The sequence below is a fragment of the Buteo buteo genome, chromosome 8 (genome assembly GCF_964188355.1).
Source record: "Buteo buteo chromosome 8, bButBut1.hap1.1, whole genome shotgun sequence".
Lineage (NCBI taxonomy): Eukaryota > Metazoa > Chordata > Aves > Accipitriformes > Accipitridae > Buteo > Buteo buteo.
Genome location: NC_134178.1, coordinates 5,621,951 through 5,638,809, shown reverse-complemented (window position 1 = coordinate 5,638,809; position 16,859 = coordinate 5,621,951). Strand labels below are relative to the sequence as shown.

Sequence of the window (16,859 nt, the reverse complement as noted above, 5' to 3'; positions counted from 1 at the left end):
GTGCTCGGCCTTTTCCGTAAAATGTTCCTACCAACCTGCTGCCGTGTCTTCTTTGTTTAATTTGCTCTTTGACTTTCTTTTTCAGGCCACAATGTAGGGAGCCTTTTCCACATGGCAGGCGACTTGGGAAGAGCGATGGAAACCTTAGTGACAGTGATGACCGACGACAAGGTGTTAGAATAGCAAGATGTGTTTTACAACTTCAGGCGTCCCGCATGGTTTTTTTAATATTCATACTACAAAGAGGATTAGACTGTAAGAGTTTACAAGAAAACAAATCTATATTTTTGTGAAGGGTAGTGGTACTATACTGTAGATTTCAGTAGTTTCCTAAGTCTGTTACTGTTTTGTTAACAATGGCAGGTTTTACACGTCTATGCAATTGTACAAAAATTATAAGAAAACTACATGTAAAATCTTGATAGCTAAATAACTTGCCATTTCTTTATATGGAACGCATTTTGGGTTGTTTAAAAAAAATTTATAACAGTTATAATGAAAGATTGTAAACTAAAGTGTGCTTTATAAAAATAATTGTTTATAGAAACCCCCTTAAAAAAAACACAAAAAAAAATTACTGAGGCAGTGCATTTGTTTAGTATCATTTCAGCTCTGTAACTGCATCAAAGAGATTCATGTCCTGTGTTCTTTTCCTTGCCTATCAAAAAGAAAAAAAGAAAAAAGTATTTCCTGCAGCAACATCAAAACAGCCAACTTACATTTCTCATTGGTTTTGTCTGACTAGGGCTGGCTTAAAAAAAAAGAAAAAAATCTCCTGAACTTCCAAAAAAGGTAGTTATTTCACCTCTTTCCAATAAAATTAAGAATTACATGAATCACACAGCTAGTTTGCAATAATTAAATGAAAGAGCACATTACAAGACAGAGCCTGCAAAAAATTAATGAAAAAAAAAAAAAAAAAACAAACCAGAAGAAGGAAGGAAAGAATTTAATGACCATCCTATGCGCCAGCGTTTCCTCTGCTGAGTAAATGCTATTAGTAAAGGAACGTAGAGATTGCCTTACGGGATTAAACCTTTGGACCTCGGTGTCCGGTCCCCCGCTGGCCGTGGCCAGCAGGCAGTGCTTCAGCGGGAGCTGGGCGCAGCTCTCCCCCCTCCGCTGCCACCGCTCGCGTCACCTTTGCTGCAGAGGAGAGAAAAAAGGGAGAAATTCCCTCCTGACCGTCCCCTGCGGGATCAGCTTCTGACCCACAGCACAAGTAGGTGTTACAAGTAGGTTACTCACAGAGCAGCTCCGCTCGTCCAGCTGCCGGTGCTGGTAATGAGCGTGAAGCTCTTCGATCCTCTGGAAAATAAAACCAGAGCTTTCCAGAATCCGTGTCTCAACCTGCTACAGCAGCCGGTCCCAAGGAGCTGCAGCACTGCCAGCAACCTTTGGGAAAGGCTGTAGAAGAGTTACTGCTGTTCTTGCGCGCGTCTGGTGATCAGGTGAAGGTAGCCACACTGCTCCATGAGGTATTTATCACCAAAACAAAGGACCTGGTCCTTTCTCCTTCCCCATTTCTCTCTACAAGTAATCCCGCACAATTAACAATAACGTGAGAAAGACAGGAACTGATAGCGAAACAGATTAGCCGGCTTGACTGCAGCTCGTGAGAGGTAGGTTTGGGTATGAGGTGCTGTCAGCAAAAGCTTTACCACTTCATTTTCTTAACCAGCTTTTAATTTTATCTTAGAATACGTAGAAACACACCATCTGACTTTATATTGCAAGAGTACAAAATCTGTTACCTCTTCTTGTATGAAGTGTAATTAAACTTGGGAAAGATTTTATTTTGAACGCTAGTTAACATTGAACATGGCTAGTCATGCTATTTCTACCTCACTTTGGTTTTGTGGTGTTCCTGACAATTACGTACAGATAATGTTACATCATCACCACGTGTCCATTGTGTGACCAGGTCTCATCGTTTAAATAATACCAACAACAATAATCATTTACAAAAAAATAAGTACAATCCCCCCAAACCTCTGCTTTCCTAATAAAAAGCTTTTTTAACACTTTATTACAATAGGAACCCTTGGTATTTCTCATGGTCTTTTTTATCAGAAGGTTTAAATTGAGATCTGAGAAAGAGATGGGTTTCTTCTTTTTTTTTTCCCCCTTATATGTTAAACTTTCTCTTCAGAAAAAAAAATGGAGGAAAAATGGATTGCACGGTTGTTTTCATCAGGGTTTTGTTTTGTTTGTTTTACTTTCTAGATCTTAGTTTTGGAGTGAGTCTGTCAAAAAATATTTAAAAAGTTGAGAGCTTTATCGCTGCTTTTTTAAGCGTAATTTGGGAATTATTTCATATTCCTTATAATGACAAAGTATTAAACTGTAAAACATAATCAGTGTAGTTGAATACATAAATACCATATGGCATGTTATTTCATTGTTACTCAGTACTGGTTTATTACTTGGATATCATAATATATTGTGTTTTAACACCAACACTGTAACATTTACTAATTATTTTTATAAACTTCTGTTTTACTGCATTTTTTCACAACATACCAAATTTCACCAAATATATGCCTTACTATTGTATTATATACTGCTTTACTGTGTATATCAATAAAGCACGCAATTATGTTATAAAAGGTGCGGTATCTTCTGTTGAGGTTCAGCAGACACCCACTCCATCTCCCCTCCGGCGATCCTGGCCTTAGGCGCCCAGCCAGCACCCCGTACTGCCAAACCCCCTTGTTAGCGACCTGGTTTGGGTTCTTCTCCCCTGGCAAAGTTGTGAACCTCCCGGTTTTTTGCTCCCCCGAGCGTTTTGGAGATGGTCGGCCCCCGCGCTTTTTGAAGGGAGCCTCGCATCGGATTGATCTTCGCTGATCAATCCAGCGCTTGATGGTCTCCTTGCCACCAGGCGTGATGCTAGCACACCCCTCTCCTCCGGGCTTCGGGAAGTGTACGTTCCTGTCGGAGAGGCTGATTGCACGCGTCCCGTCTCGCATCTGAGCAGATGCGTCGGTTTTGACTTCACTAGGAATTTGTTTCAGCTCAGAGCAAACGTATCAACTCGTTAGAAGGTGCCATAAATCTGCACAAGAAAAATGGGGCTGCTGAGACCAACTAAGATGTAACGCTTCCATACAGGAATCCCCATAAGCTGATAATGCCGCTTACCAGCTAGGGAAGAGGATTACGGCACATGTTCAGTAGCTCATAGTGCCGAAAACCCGTTTAAAAAGCACTTGTGGTTAAGGGAGGGGTGAGAGTTAAGGAAGTCTTGTAGCTACAGAAGTGAACCATGGGACTTCAAATACAGAGAGTTGCTGTTTCAGCCTAGTGCCTAAATCCTTACTGCTTGCCAACCCAAGGCTCATATTAGTCAACTTGGCAATTGTTTCCCAGGTGCGAAGACTTCTTTTCATTATTATTATCTGAGCATTACAATGGATACGCCATTTATTTAATAGCTGGCACATGCTTTTTTACTAGCTGTGTCCAAGCAAGTTCTCCCTATTTGCTGACATAAGCAACCCACTACTTTGGTAAGATTTTCCTCTCGCTCTCTCACACACCTATGCACACAAGCACATGTACAGGGGAAGGAAAAAAACCAAAACCAACAGCAATCTTTTATTGGCTTTCTTGCTGAATGGAGGAGGTGGTTTTTTTCTCTGCATAAGCATCTCCAGGAATAACAGCATCCTCACCCCAACCTATCAGTATGTCCAAAATCGCAATGAGTATTAAAAAAAAGTAAATTTATATTCATGTACTTCTACAATAGGAAATCAGAAAATGACGTTGGCTCACTCAGCATCCCTGTCGTTGTTTCCTTCACACATGCTTGAATCTGAAGATGATCCAACCCAGCAACACAAAGTGCAGTTTTGCAGGTGTGGTATCTTTCAAACCATTAACAACTATGTTAAATGAGGGTCTTCAGGAACGTACTATTTTATTAAGGCAAGGACAAGCTAAAGTAAATCAGTCAGCCCTCTGTGAAGCTGTAGAAAGAAGGCTTGGTCCTACAAAGATGGTTTGGTCGCTGCAGCTCCCTGCTCACCACTCTGCCTTGTGAGGGTCGGGGCCACAGCAGGTCGGGTGTGCGCGGTCGTGCCGGGGAGACGTGCGGCAAAACCCCAAAGCGTTTTATGGGAACAGAAGTCAAGCGCCGTGTATATAAGGAGATTTATCGGGTGTGTATCTTTATACGCTGGCAGCAGTACGACATAACATGAGGTTAGAGCGATTTCAGAACGGGTAGTGTGTCGCCAAAGAAGATTAAAACTGTTCAATATCTAAAGGCCTGCTGTTAAGTTTGCGCTACTTAAAGATGCCCTTATTGATGATCTATGGCAGGGCTAGTACGTAATCAAAAAATACCATCGCGAGCGGATTTTTACTTCTGCAGCAGGGTAATTTTAAGTTGCGCCTCATTCACCAGACAAATGGTTTTATTCTACCGCTGATGTAGGAGATAGATACTTCTTTTGCACAGAAGATTAATGGCAGTTGCGAGTATAATTCCCCAGCGCATCCCGCAGCGGATGTTTAGATAAAGGCTGCAACCAGCTGCAGGTGATAAGACACGAAACTACTGAGGTTTTTCCTACCAACCACAAATACGAGCGCAGAAATTCATGGGCCTGAGAAAGTGTTAGGTACGTAGAATAAATGCTAGATACATGAATATGCACAAATTTGCACGCAACACAGAGACAGAGGCATGAAATACCCAGGTCTTCCTCATTTTGTGTGTGTGTGTGCGCGTATTCATGCATGCACACGCTCACACACGTGCACAAGCCCATTGCTGTGCTAAGCCTGTTAACCATTCAGTTAAAAAAAAAGAACCGGAATAAAAGTTGTGTCAAACTAGATAAAGCTTGACAATGCACATTAATTCAGCTTTAGTCTAGACTGTAACAGCCCGTGTTTTGCAGCACCAGAGCGGTCTTTTATTCAGCAGGCGTTGAAGTTTCTTCATGAATTTTGATTTCTGAGGAAAGTGGCCGTAAGCACATTGGCTCCATGTACCGTCTGCTTTTGTTGTTCCTCTGAAACACCTGGCAGAGCTGGCATGGCCTTCCAGCCTTGGCAGAAGGTAATAAAGGCATCAAGACTATAACTTAGCTTCTTTCATCCCCCCCCCCCCCCCTTTTATTTTTATCCTCACTGGCAAGCTCAAAGCCTTCCTTCAGCAAGATCTTGCAGGCAGACAAATACTGCTAAACCTTTCAATGACTTATTGTGCATTTATTTTATTCTGCCCGGGTTTTGCTGCCTTCCTCTTCTACGTTAAGCAAACTTATAAGACAAAACAATACACGAAGGGGAAAGACCACTTGCATCTTTAAGTCTTAGAGTTGCAGGTACCCACATCAAGCCCAGGAGATCCCTATTTTCTTGCTGCAAAGCCGCAATACTGTTAACGCCCGCATAGTTTTATCGATCAGATAAACCAATCAGATTTTATCGATCAGTGAGCACGGTACGCAGGGGTCCCTACCCTCCCCCTTTTTCAGGATAGAAGGTTTCCTTAAAAGTTCCCTAATACTTAGGATGCTCTTCACCATTCGGCGCTTCCCTCTCCCACCCCATCCCGTCCCCTTCCCGTCCCACACTGGTCCCAAGCTTCAGACGTGAGCGCAGCGGAGAAGGCCGGTGCCCCAGCCCTCCCCTCGGCCCCCACCGCCATCTCCCACCACCTTCCACCCCTCGGCGGCAAGGGTGGCCCCTTCCCACCCTGCTCCTCCGTAGGCTCCTGCCAAAATCCCCCACGCCTGAACCCCCCTCATCGCGCAGCCGACACCGTCTTTCCTTCAGTCTGCTGAGTTGGTTTCCCCCCCCCCCAATTTCCCTACCGAGCTTCATTTTTTCAGTGCTTCATTAACGTTTTCTTTTGTGCCACTTCTAATCCATCGCTTTACTTGCAGAGCAGGCTCTCCCCCTCCATCTCCCCCCTTCCATTCCCGCTGGGCTCTCCGTACGCTTAGGAAGGTGGCTGTGTAGGTGCCGGTTATGACACATATATGTTCCTCTTCACTCCTTGGACTGGAGTTTCTGACTTTTCTTACCCTCCTGACATTGCTAACCCTGCGTGAATCAAAGTTTTCCCTTTTGTGAATGAGACCTTCAGCGAGAGACTCCTTTCTTTTAATGCACTGACGCAGAAGATGATTAAAATCCTTGTAGGCAGGTATGCTGGTTCTCCTGTCTTTGTTTAGGGGTTTGTTTTTTTTTTTTTTCCTTGTTTTGTTTCTTTGGGGTTTGGGATTTTTTTTTAAGAACAAGCTTGCTTGTTGCTGGAATTTGTGTTGAGGATGGAGGTTGGCCCATACCACCAATAAGGCTGCAAAACCTCCATGGACCGTGACCATCAACAGCAGCCCAATGGACTCTGCTTTCAAAGGTGGCTTCAAACTGTGTGGCTTTTGTCCTGTGAATGCAATTCACTAAAAAGTGGCCTATTTTTTTTATTTTTTTTTTTTTTAAGTTAAATACTCCAAGTCATGATCTACTGTGCTTGTGGACAGAATCAGACGACCATCACTTAAATGGCTTACTGTGGATAGAGCCGCCAAATTTCAAGTATGTTACTTAGGAAATTAGGCATTAAACGTCCTTCATTTTTGCTGCTCACTTACACCCAGCCCTCAGCATTTTTGGGGGGGGGGAAGTGGGGTCGGCAGCAGCTGTTGCTATGGGCACCTGAGCGGCAAATGATAATAATATCAAGGCAGGCTAAAGGGAAGAGGGAGAAATAGGGTATCTCCATTTCACTTCGAATGCTGCTTCAAATTAACTGCGGTGAGTAATTGCCTGTGAAAAAGTAATAGTGATGATTCTGTGGTTTAGAAGGAAACCCCTTTAACAGCAGGCTGCAAAAGACACCTTTGATTTTGCTTGCTGTAAAAGGGCATTTTTTTTTTCTTTTGTACAAGAAAACAAATCACAGCCATGAAGGGACTCACGTCAGTTATTGCTAAGGCAGCTGTTTCATTATGGCATGCACTACTTGGTGGGGGTTTTTTTCCAGGCTGTGGGCTGTTGCACTTGGCTGACCTTCCCACCCGTTCCCCCAACCCCAACGGAAGGTTTCCATTTCCATGGATAAGGGGGAATTTGCTCAGCTCTCCTACCCAGAGTTTTTCTCCAGCTAGGCTCTGCAGATGATCCCAGCATTTTGATCCTTGCCTAGCATCCACAGAATAACTTCCCTGACTTCCATCTGATTTATACAAATCCTTTGACCTTTTTTCCTTTTTGCTTTCAGCCACGAAGCACTCAACTGCCACAAAGCTCCCACGGAGCGTGGCACAGCCTGCCAGCAGCCCACCGAAGGCAAACAGCATTACGTTGCCTGCTGAGGCAGGGGTTACATTAACAAAAAGATACTCGTTGCCCTACCACTTCCCGGCTGCAGATGCCTGACGGTAGCGTTGCTGGTTGGGATCTTGCTTTTTTCGTTCACTTTCCTACAGCTTCGTTTCTGCCAGGGAGTTACCGCCGTGACCTGGCTGCAGGTGCCACTCACACAGCCAGGGCCACGCACGGGCTTTACCCCTCGGGAACCTATAGACCTGAATAACCTTCTCCTTTGAGTTATTTGAAGAAGGAACAGCACAGAAGTGAGTCATCCCAAAAAGCCCCGTGGAGCCGGGGAAGGCTCGGTGGAAAGCCCCTCGCTTCCTGTGTTGTGCCCGGGGCCATATCCCAGAGCCAAGGCTTCGCGCCTGCCCTCTCCGGTAACAATTTAAAAAAAAAAGGCTGTGTGGTATAGAGGATGATGGTGGGACCTTCAGCCTCGGCATAGTGTGAGGTTTCTGGCGTTAAGAAACCTTACCCCTTCTTTCTGGGGAATGACTTCTAACCTAGGGTAATGATGCTACCAAAATTTGGCATTTCCTAATTCTGAGCATCTAACTGTCTCATTTACAAAAGGAAGGCCTTTGAAGTTAGGGCTCCTGGTCTTACTCCTTTCTCTTTTTCCTTCCTTCCTCCCGTAAACCCCTTTGCTTCCCACTGGAGCCGTGAGAACAGTGGTCCTGAGCTGGCAGGAGCATCGGCATCACCCGCGCCCCTGACCGCTACACTTGGCTGTGTTGGTACCGCCAAAACAAGCGTGCGACGCCGCATCAGCTCAGCTTCATGAAATTCGTTGTATCGGCACAAAGTGCTGGTGTGAGCAAGCCGTGCCTCCCCCAGGTGACAAACCGATGGCACCAGAGCACGCAGCCGGCCGTGCTCTCGAGTCCAGGGCAGAGGAGCAGCGTCCTGATTTTCTGCAGCTCCCATTTCGGATTCAGCACGGCTCTGCTGAGCACTGTAATGGACCGTCTGGATATTGCAAACACTTAGGGAATTGCTGGATACCATGAACTAGATGGTCATTTAAAAGGCCCTAAGATCTGAGAGACGGAGTGTTGCATATATTTTTTTGTGTCGTTACCGCATAGGAAACTGAGAAATCCTGTGGGTGGAATTCGTTATGTGCAGCACGTTATCCTGTGACACGGCGAAGAGACACGGGATCATTCCCAAAATATCCTTCCCCACTGATAAATTGCAGCGAGCAGGTTTGAAGCTACGCAGCGTGAAGGATAACCTACTTAGGATGAACACGTGCACGATGCTATCAGCAATATTGATACGGTTACCAGACCTCACGACGGGTTGGAGGAAAGGGTTCTATCAAATCCCAATTTGCCGAAGCCCAAGGGAGCCTGTAGCCTCGAAGCAAAGCCACCTCACATTTCCCCCAGGCTGGGCTTTTCCCTCAACCCCAGGATATTTGCTCACCGCAGCTTTCCTCCTCCCACGTAGCGCGGATATAAATATAGGAAACAGAAAATAGGGAAATACTTTGTGTTCGGATGGGTGCTGGGGGAGACTTGGTGGGCGCGTGTGCCCACGCACGCTTCACTTTGGGCGGCCCCCGACTGGCCATCCCGCCGGGAGATGCTTCCCAGGGGATGAGACTTTGAGCATCTCTGGAGCCAGGCTGGGGACGGGACCCCAGCCAGGTCTGGGATTTGGGCAAGAGAACTCAAATCCCTTCATCCCGACAGTGCCCGGTGCAAGCGGAGGGGCGAGGAGGACGCACGGGGACGGCAAAGTGGTGCGAGGGCAGCTCGTCGGTTGGGGTGGTTTGGTTGACACATGGATCCAGGCGCTTCAGAAGAGAATGTCAAGGTGGCACAGGCGGTGAGGCACCTTGTTCGGCAGCACACTCGCAGCAGAGGCTTCTTTAAGGCAGAAATAGTTTAATTTATGAAAAGCTCACGTGGGGCTTTCCCGGCTGAGGCAGGAGCACCAGCCGACCGATGTTTTCTGAGGCAGTCATCCATTAACGTGCGATTTCCCCATCCTTCCCTGATCTCCACAGCCCTCTGCTAAGCTCTGGTGCGCATCGTTTCTGTAAGCACAAACCAGCATTTTAATTTTAAAAGTGCTTGACGGTGTCATGGGTTTCACTTCAGTTGTTCTTACAGGCTGCAAGACCCCAGGTTGTATGCTGTGCTCCGGTAAGGGCAGCAAACAGCAACGCAAGGAGCAAACCACTTGGCACTTGAAATTTCTCCTGTAATCTAAAGGAAAGGAAAAAAAAAAAGAGAGAAAGAGAGGAAGAGAGAGAGAGAGAGAAAGAAGGAAAGAAGGAAAGAAAGAAGGAAGGAAGGAAGGAAGGAAAGAATGAAAGAAAGAAAGAAAGAAAGAAAGAAAGAAAGAAAGAAAGAAGAAAAGAAAGAAAGAAAAGCTCTAAAATTGTAGGAGCTAACAAAATAGCCATAAAACACGTCTGCTCCCCCCCCACCGGTAATATCTAATATGATGTATAGGTACGATGCTGTACTGCTCTAGTGTGTGAATCCACAACTGATCACACTAAATGCAGCCGTACATGATAATCAAACCCTCCTGCACGCAGGGAATATTCTCTTTAGTCACAGCTAAGCAAACAACAAATCTTTCTCTCTTCTGCAGCCAGCCCCGTGCCTCTACCACCCTTTGGTGATTGCACCGCAGTCTGCGAAGCCGCTGGGGGCCCGTATGTGGCTGGAAGCAGCAGGGTTTATATAGAAATATATATGTATATAATCAAACTTTTATTAACCCATGGCCTTCCAGCTCAAAAGGACATGGTCGAAGCGGGGTCGAAAGGGATGGGCTGCCCGGAGGGGATGCCGGGGCTGGCAGTGGCACCGGGTTCCCAGGGCTGTGCAGAACCTTGGCTACCCACCGACGGGCCCACACCACCGGGGAGAAGGGTGTTTTTCATGGAGAGGTGACCGAGGAGATTCCAGCTGGGAAGTCCTCGCTTTGGGTTGTTCGTACGGCTTTTTGTTACGTTTCAGCACAGCGAGGAGTTGGGGAGGGCAGCCCCTAACACTCTCACGCCGGCTTGCAATGGGAATGTCCTCTGAAATCAGGGTTTATTGCTCCTGCTGCCAGGCTGGATTGCTGGAGCACACATCACAGGGGAGAAAACAGAAACGGAGAAGACTTTTATTTCTTAAGCAGGCAAGCAACAAGCACCTCCATGTCCCAAGTATTAGCCAGCTCTACAAAACCCCTGAGACTCCCAGATTTCCAAAATGTTTCCTTATTATTTAATAGTTCACATACGCTCCCCAAAAGCTACCCCAGGTGCTTTGACTCACATTTACAAACTATCCCTCATTCACCCTGACCCAGCCCAGTCCCACCTGCTCCTTATCAACCCCCCAGCTCCCCCCCAGCATCTCCAGGGCTGCTGTCTCACACCTTTGCCTCGAAAGTGGTGGCTCACACAAGCACAGAAAGCTTTTTACTGCAGACCTTGTTTTGGCTACAGCCCGCTGCTTTTGGTCACCATCGCTTGCTGCAGTTTGTGCCTTCTGGCTACCTGCCTTTCTCCCAAAGCTTTTGCTCTCTCTTTGGTTGCCTTGTCCCCCCCCCATCTGCTTTGTCAGTGGCTCTTCTCTTCTTCTTCATCTTTGTAAAGGTGCCGGGGGCTCTGCCCCCTCCCCTGCCCACCTCCTCCCGTCCCCTGGCACGTGTCGTACCTGGAAAACAGAAATTCGGAAACAGAAATTGGAAAACAGCCCGACACCTACTGCTGTCAACCCCATAGGAAAGCAGCTCCTCTTCTGCTTTCCACCCCGTAAAAAGAGGGTGAGACCTGCCCGCGGGCTCCGGTGGCCGGTGTTGAAGCACAGCTGGCACAGCTGGAGGGGACGGCGTGAAGCCCGAGCCCCTCGGGCCACCGGCCGGCGTCGGCCTTGGGCTTTGAGCACACCGCATGGTCCCGCTGGTTCGCTGGCCCCGGTGCAGGGCTTGCACCACCCGAATTTCCCAGCGAGTGCCTCCTGTGGGCACACACAGGGCCGGATGAACTCACTGCAGCCTCTGCAGTCCAAAAAAAGGAACGGGCAGAGACGTCGGCCAGATTTCGCCTTCTTCGGGGAGGCAGAGCAAAGGTTGTCGGCGCACAGCAGGTGGATGTATCAAACACAAACGCTTTTCTATTACTGCTGGATGGAGGTAAGTGCAAACAATCAAATGTCCTTCCCTATTTTCTGTGTCTCCCTCTGCGACGCTGATAGAGGGAATCCAAATGTTTCCAAGCAGGCAGTGCCTATCTGCAGCAGGCAGACAATTTCTAAATGTATTAGCAGCACAGAGTCAATAGAGAAATAGCAGTCCAGCATATCATCCAATTTTCAAATGTAAATAACTAGACCACTTTTAATTTGAAGGACTGCAGCAGGGAATAAAACGAACCCTGGAAAATACACACAGCAACGGCCGCCGGTCGTAATGCATTACCTTCAGGCGCGCCTGTTATTTTTTCCCCGCCGGCTGCTGTGCCACAGCACGGAGATAAAGCGGTGGGCTCGCCCGTGACGAGGGCTACGAGCCCCCAAACGGCCTCGCCACGCTCCCGGGGATGCCGTGGAGGCTCAGAGCTGAGCACCACCGTGCAGGATGCAACCCTGCCTCGCCTCTCCCGCTCCGGCACGGCTGGAGGGGAGAGGATGTTAAAAAGCAGCGGGAATATTTTTGACTTTCCCGAGACCCCATTGTGCTTCCCCACCTTTGGCCTCACAAGCAGCAACGCCTCAATGTCCCGGCCCTGATAAGGCTGAGGAAGACACGGGATGAAGCAGCCGTCTCCCTCCGCAGCGATGGCAAGGAGGAGGGAAACGGCGAGAAACCTTGAGGGAATCCTGCAGGAGAGGGAGAGGAGGGGGAGGAACGATGCTTTTAGGAAAAAACCCTCTTGGGGTTTGCCAGGGTAAGCGAGAGCAGAATTGTCCCCTTGCCTACACCGCCGTCAGACAAATGCTGAAGGCAGGCGTCTCACAATCTTATCTCTGGTGGCACACAAGAGGGGGGGACGTGCTGTAGCTGCAGCCATCCTCATCCTCACCGGCTGCCGGGCTGCTCCCGCCAGCCGCCCGTCCCGAGGGAATGCCGGGGGGTGTCCCGCCGAGCCAGGAAAATGGGTCTGACACCAAGACAGGTGACAAAAATCGGTCTCTTCGAAGGAGGAGACCAACCAGGCAGATTATATCTTGCATAAATCCGCCGGTCTCCACTGAACACAGTGGGAACGGGCAGTTTTAGCCCAGTCGAGCCAGTTCAACCCGGGGGTCCTCATCCTACTTTGTGCTTTCGGAACGACGGGTGGATGTTTGCGGGGCGCACGCGAGGGGGGAACGCGCTGGAAGTGCTAAGCGTCGCTCTGCCAGATTGGAAAGGTCACCTTCTCAACACTCACCAACCCGTTAAAAAAAAAAAAACCCACAACAAACAACTCTGGAAATGAAAGATGAACCGCTTCCCGAGGTGAATCCGGCCCGGCGGCGGAGGTGGGATATCGCTGGGGAGGAGATGCTCCTTTGGGAAGCCACCGGCAATGCCAGGAGGGTCGGCTGAGACCCTCCCAGCCGTGAACCTCTGCAGCCGGGCTGTGGGAAAAGGCTGGGGTTTGTTTTTCTGCAAAAACCGCCTCACAGCAGATATCGCACGGAGCAAGGGAGGGTGCGGGGCTCGCAGGGAGCTGCAAAAAGCCCGCAGTGGTGACGCTACCTGCGGTGTAACAGGAGCGATGTTGTAGCCAAGACGATCCAAGCATGTGAACGAGGCGAGATTTGCAACATCTTTCATTACAGTGGCTGGTCTAGTTGGAAAAACACCGACAAGGTTTCAGGCGTACACGACTTTTAGGCTTGCTTGCCTAACAGCTAGTCTGCACTTGCGGTTGTTGTGGTTTGTTGGGGTTTTTTTTTCCCCAGGCTCATGAAAAATACGCTGGAGACAAAAAGTGCAACATCTGACAGAAATGATGGATGTCCTAAGATTTCCCATACGCCCGGCGTCGGCGTGAAAGGGAGGTCCCCTGTGCTCACGGGGGGCCTGACGCTGAGCCCTCGGATGCTGCTTCAGCAGCCGCAACGGTGCAAAACCGGCACGATGCCGCAGCCCTGGCACGGAAAGGCAGGAAAGCTGGGGGGGGGACTGGTCCCCAGGCTGGTGCTCACTTGTGGAACGGACTTTTCTTAGGGGGAAAAAAAAAAAAAAAGTAGAAAAAGAGCAGTGCCCAGAACTGGAAACTGTTAAAAGTCTGCTTTTTTTTCAGATTTTTATCTCCCATCTAGATCGGCCGGTGTTCGGCCCCGCATGGTTTGACGTGAGTCACGATGTTGCATGCTGCGGTCCGGCCAAGATTAGCTGTTTTGTATAGGGTTGCGCTACCTTGCAACTACTGATTCACTGCAGTAGAAATGATAGATTGTTTTACAGGAGGAAGAGAAGGGGAAAAACAATTACGAAGCCCACCAGTCCTTAAAATAGTGGATGTGCTCCACCTTCTGGCTAGTGCCAACAAAGGGAGCTGTGAGAAAAGGCCGCATCCTTACAGAGAGCCAAACCAGCGCTTGATGTTGCCATCCTCTTGACTTTTTACGTTTGGAGGGGAGCCAGAGGGAAGAAGAAAGGGAAAAAGGATGTGAAGAAGAAAGGAGAGTGAGAGAAGATGAGGGCTGCATGGCAGGAGAAAAAGAAATAAAAGAAGACATGGCTCTTTTGATTTAAAAGAGAGATGCTTCAAGCATATGTAAGCTTGCAGCAACCTTGGCCATGTAAAGCCATTTTGATTTATTTCAAAAGTCCCAAAGGAGAGTTCTTTGACTGTTACGTCCCGCTTTTTGATCGATGCCAACGGGGCTTATACCTAAGCCGGCCAAGGACACATCCCAGGCTGCTGCCTTTGGCTGCCGCCGTCGTCTTCTCCAAGACTTTGGGGCAGAGCAGAGGGACAAACTTCCCAGGGCTCCTGCACCCTCTCTCCCAGCCAGCGTAGCTGTTCCCACTGCCATTACGGTGTGGGGTGGCCACACGATTTTTCTCCCGTTCCTGGTCCTTGATAGCAAACCAAACCTTGCTTTTCTTGTCCTCCTTCCCCGGTGCAGGGCTCTTTTTCCATTCAGGTCAGTGGAGCCTGTGAGCAGTTTCTGTCTACGTAGGATGTATCTCATCTCACATGGTCTTCAATCCTCACAAAGTCTTCTGCGAAAGACAGAAATAATTTTTCTGCACTTGCCAGGGAGGAGGCAGGGACGCAAAGCAGACTGAAGGTAACGTTCAAAAGTACGCAGTGTCAGACTCTCTGCTATGACTTAAAAGTAGACATGACTTAGACATTTAAGTGCCATTAGGCTGGTTGAAAATCAAATTCTCAGTCTGATCTCCTGGGAATTTCTTGGATTAACCAGCGTGAGGACCAGGTTTGATGTTTTGTCAGGTCCTCGGACCTGGACAGGGAGGCAAGCCACGCTAGTCCCTCCATCAGCCAAAAGGTTTGTGTACAGGGCACAGTCAGGGGAGGAGAGAAAAGGTGAGCTGCTGTCATCACTCCAAACCTGAAAGAAAAAAAAAAAGCATTTGCAAAATAACACTTCTGCAGTGCTCTGAGGTGTGAAAGGGATATCTTACTCACTGCTTGCTTTTTCCTAAGAAAAAAAAACCCCAAAAACCCAACCTTTAGAAGGTGTGTCCTGCAGCAGAATATTTTTTGTGTGTTTAAATGTATATAATATTTTTACATACTTCATATATATGGTGTGTATATTTATACACACACACAGATAATATATTGTACTTATATACATGCATGTATACACACAAATATATATGTATATACAGATGCCCTCACACAGCGGTCACAAAGCTCATTTCTGCCAAGGTGTACTTTTAAAATGTTTAAGCACACAGCTGCCCGCACGTAGTCAGGTGTTCCTGCACTTATACTGTCTGGTTGCATATTCCCTCTGCTATAGTGTCATCCTAATGAGGATATACGGCCCCGGGCTTGCTGTTGCTCTGCCCAAACAACTTTGAGCGTGGCCAGAGCGAGCACAGATCCATCGATATCCAGCCACATAGACCTGTCTGAAGTTGTTAAGATCCCTACTGTCCTTGAAAGCCTCGTGCAAAGCAATTGCCCAAGACGGTGCAGTGTGTTTGGGACAGAGCGGTAACTAACCATAGGTTAATGCAATAACAGGACCATTTAATATCTCACGGGACAGCACCTGAGCATATTTCAGCCCTGTCCTGAATACAGATATTACCAGTGGATTGTAATTTGTCTATGCCTTGGCCTGCAGCTGCTCCTTTCTATTATTCTAGCAAATATTGCAGGAATGCACAAAAGCTACGGAAGAATGGTAGGCTTATGAAGTGCACTCCTGCTACCTTTTGCTTGTCCTTGTTATTAATCTACTCGACTTTTTCATCATTCTGTATCAGGTCTGTCTCCTACTAAAAAAAAGATGCTTCCTTTTTCACTTTGCATTGGTATCAGCCTTTAATTCAACCCTGTCTGCTGGCTTTGACAGAGCCACACTAATTTGTAATCAGATTGAGGCTATGACACTGTTCAAGTGCACGCAAAATATGAAGGATACAGGGGAAAGGAGGAGGAGGGAAGAGAGATAAAGGGAAAGGTTATATGAGCAAAGTCGCCGTTTCTGATGTTACATTCAACTTCATGCACAAAGGGGCACAGGGAAAGGTATTTGCTTGGGAAGACACCGCTTCCAGCCAAAAAACTGCTCTGCTGTACCTCAGCGTATTATCACAAGAGGACAGAGAGAGGAAAAAGAGCCGACAAGGTCAGCCAGGGAATGAAAGGAGAGCTAGCGGGGACCGAGGGCACGGCTGAGGGTAGAGAGACGATGGAGGTGCAAGTGAGGAAGGGAGGAAGGGAAGTAAAACAATAATGTGGGAAAAAGGACAAAAACATCAAGAGCAAGAAAAAAGAAGGGAGAAGCAAAAAGAGCACAGGGAGAGGAAGAGAAGAGAAGGTGTCTGGACGACTTGCAGCTGACTGATGCTGCCTGCAGCGGCCGCTCGGGCCCCCAGCGTGCGTGGGGCCAGGGGCTACCGAAAATGAAGCTGCAGCACCCCGAGTTCCTTCTTTTCCCTGCAATCTGGCAAAAATAGATAAGGTTTTTGCTTTTGCTCTGGCACTGTTCTGTTAAAACCTCCCCATCCTTCTTCATGGAGGCTCGGGATACCCCAGTCCCCCTCGTCCCCGCTCCTTCTGGATTCGAAGCCTTAGACATGCCCATCCCAACAGTTTCCAACACGCCCTTTACTACGGAGGGATTTATTCTAAGTGCGTTTAATTTTATTTTCTCCTCGCTTTAATAAAGGGGCAAACTCTGGTGGCCTTTTTGCATGGCAAATCTCCGAGGCTGCCACGCGACGTCTATTTTCTTAAAAGTCCCTTGAGGGGAAATACCTCCCTGTTCTGCCGTGCGTGCGAAATGGCTGCTTACACATGAGTTAGTACACCCAGCACCCAGGCATACTGTATTAAAATTGTAATCCAAGGGCAC

At 47.8% G+C, this 16,859-nt stretch overlaps 1 protein-coding gene across 18 annotated transcripts in view; it reads left to right on the top strand.

The window, feature by feature from the left end:
• The window catches only part of DMD (dystrophin), a 1,298,312-nt gene extending 1,295,703 nt beyond the window's left edge, over positions 1-2,609 (top strand). For all 18 annotated transcript variants that reach the window (XM_075033523.1, XM_075033524.1, XM_075033521.1 and 15 more), the window contains one exon: positions 86-2,609. In XM_075033523.1, the coding sequence (XP_074889624.1) occupies positions 86-183 (98 nt within the window). In that variant the 3' untranslated portion in view covers positions 184-2,609. The remainder of the gene's footprint in view (positions 1-85) is intronic.
• The last annotated feature ends 14,250 nt before the right edge of the window (positions 2,610-16,859 follow it).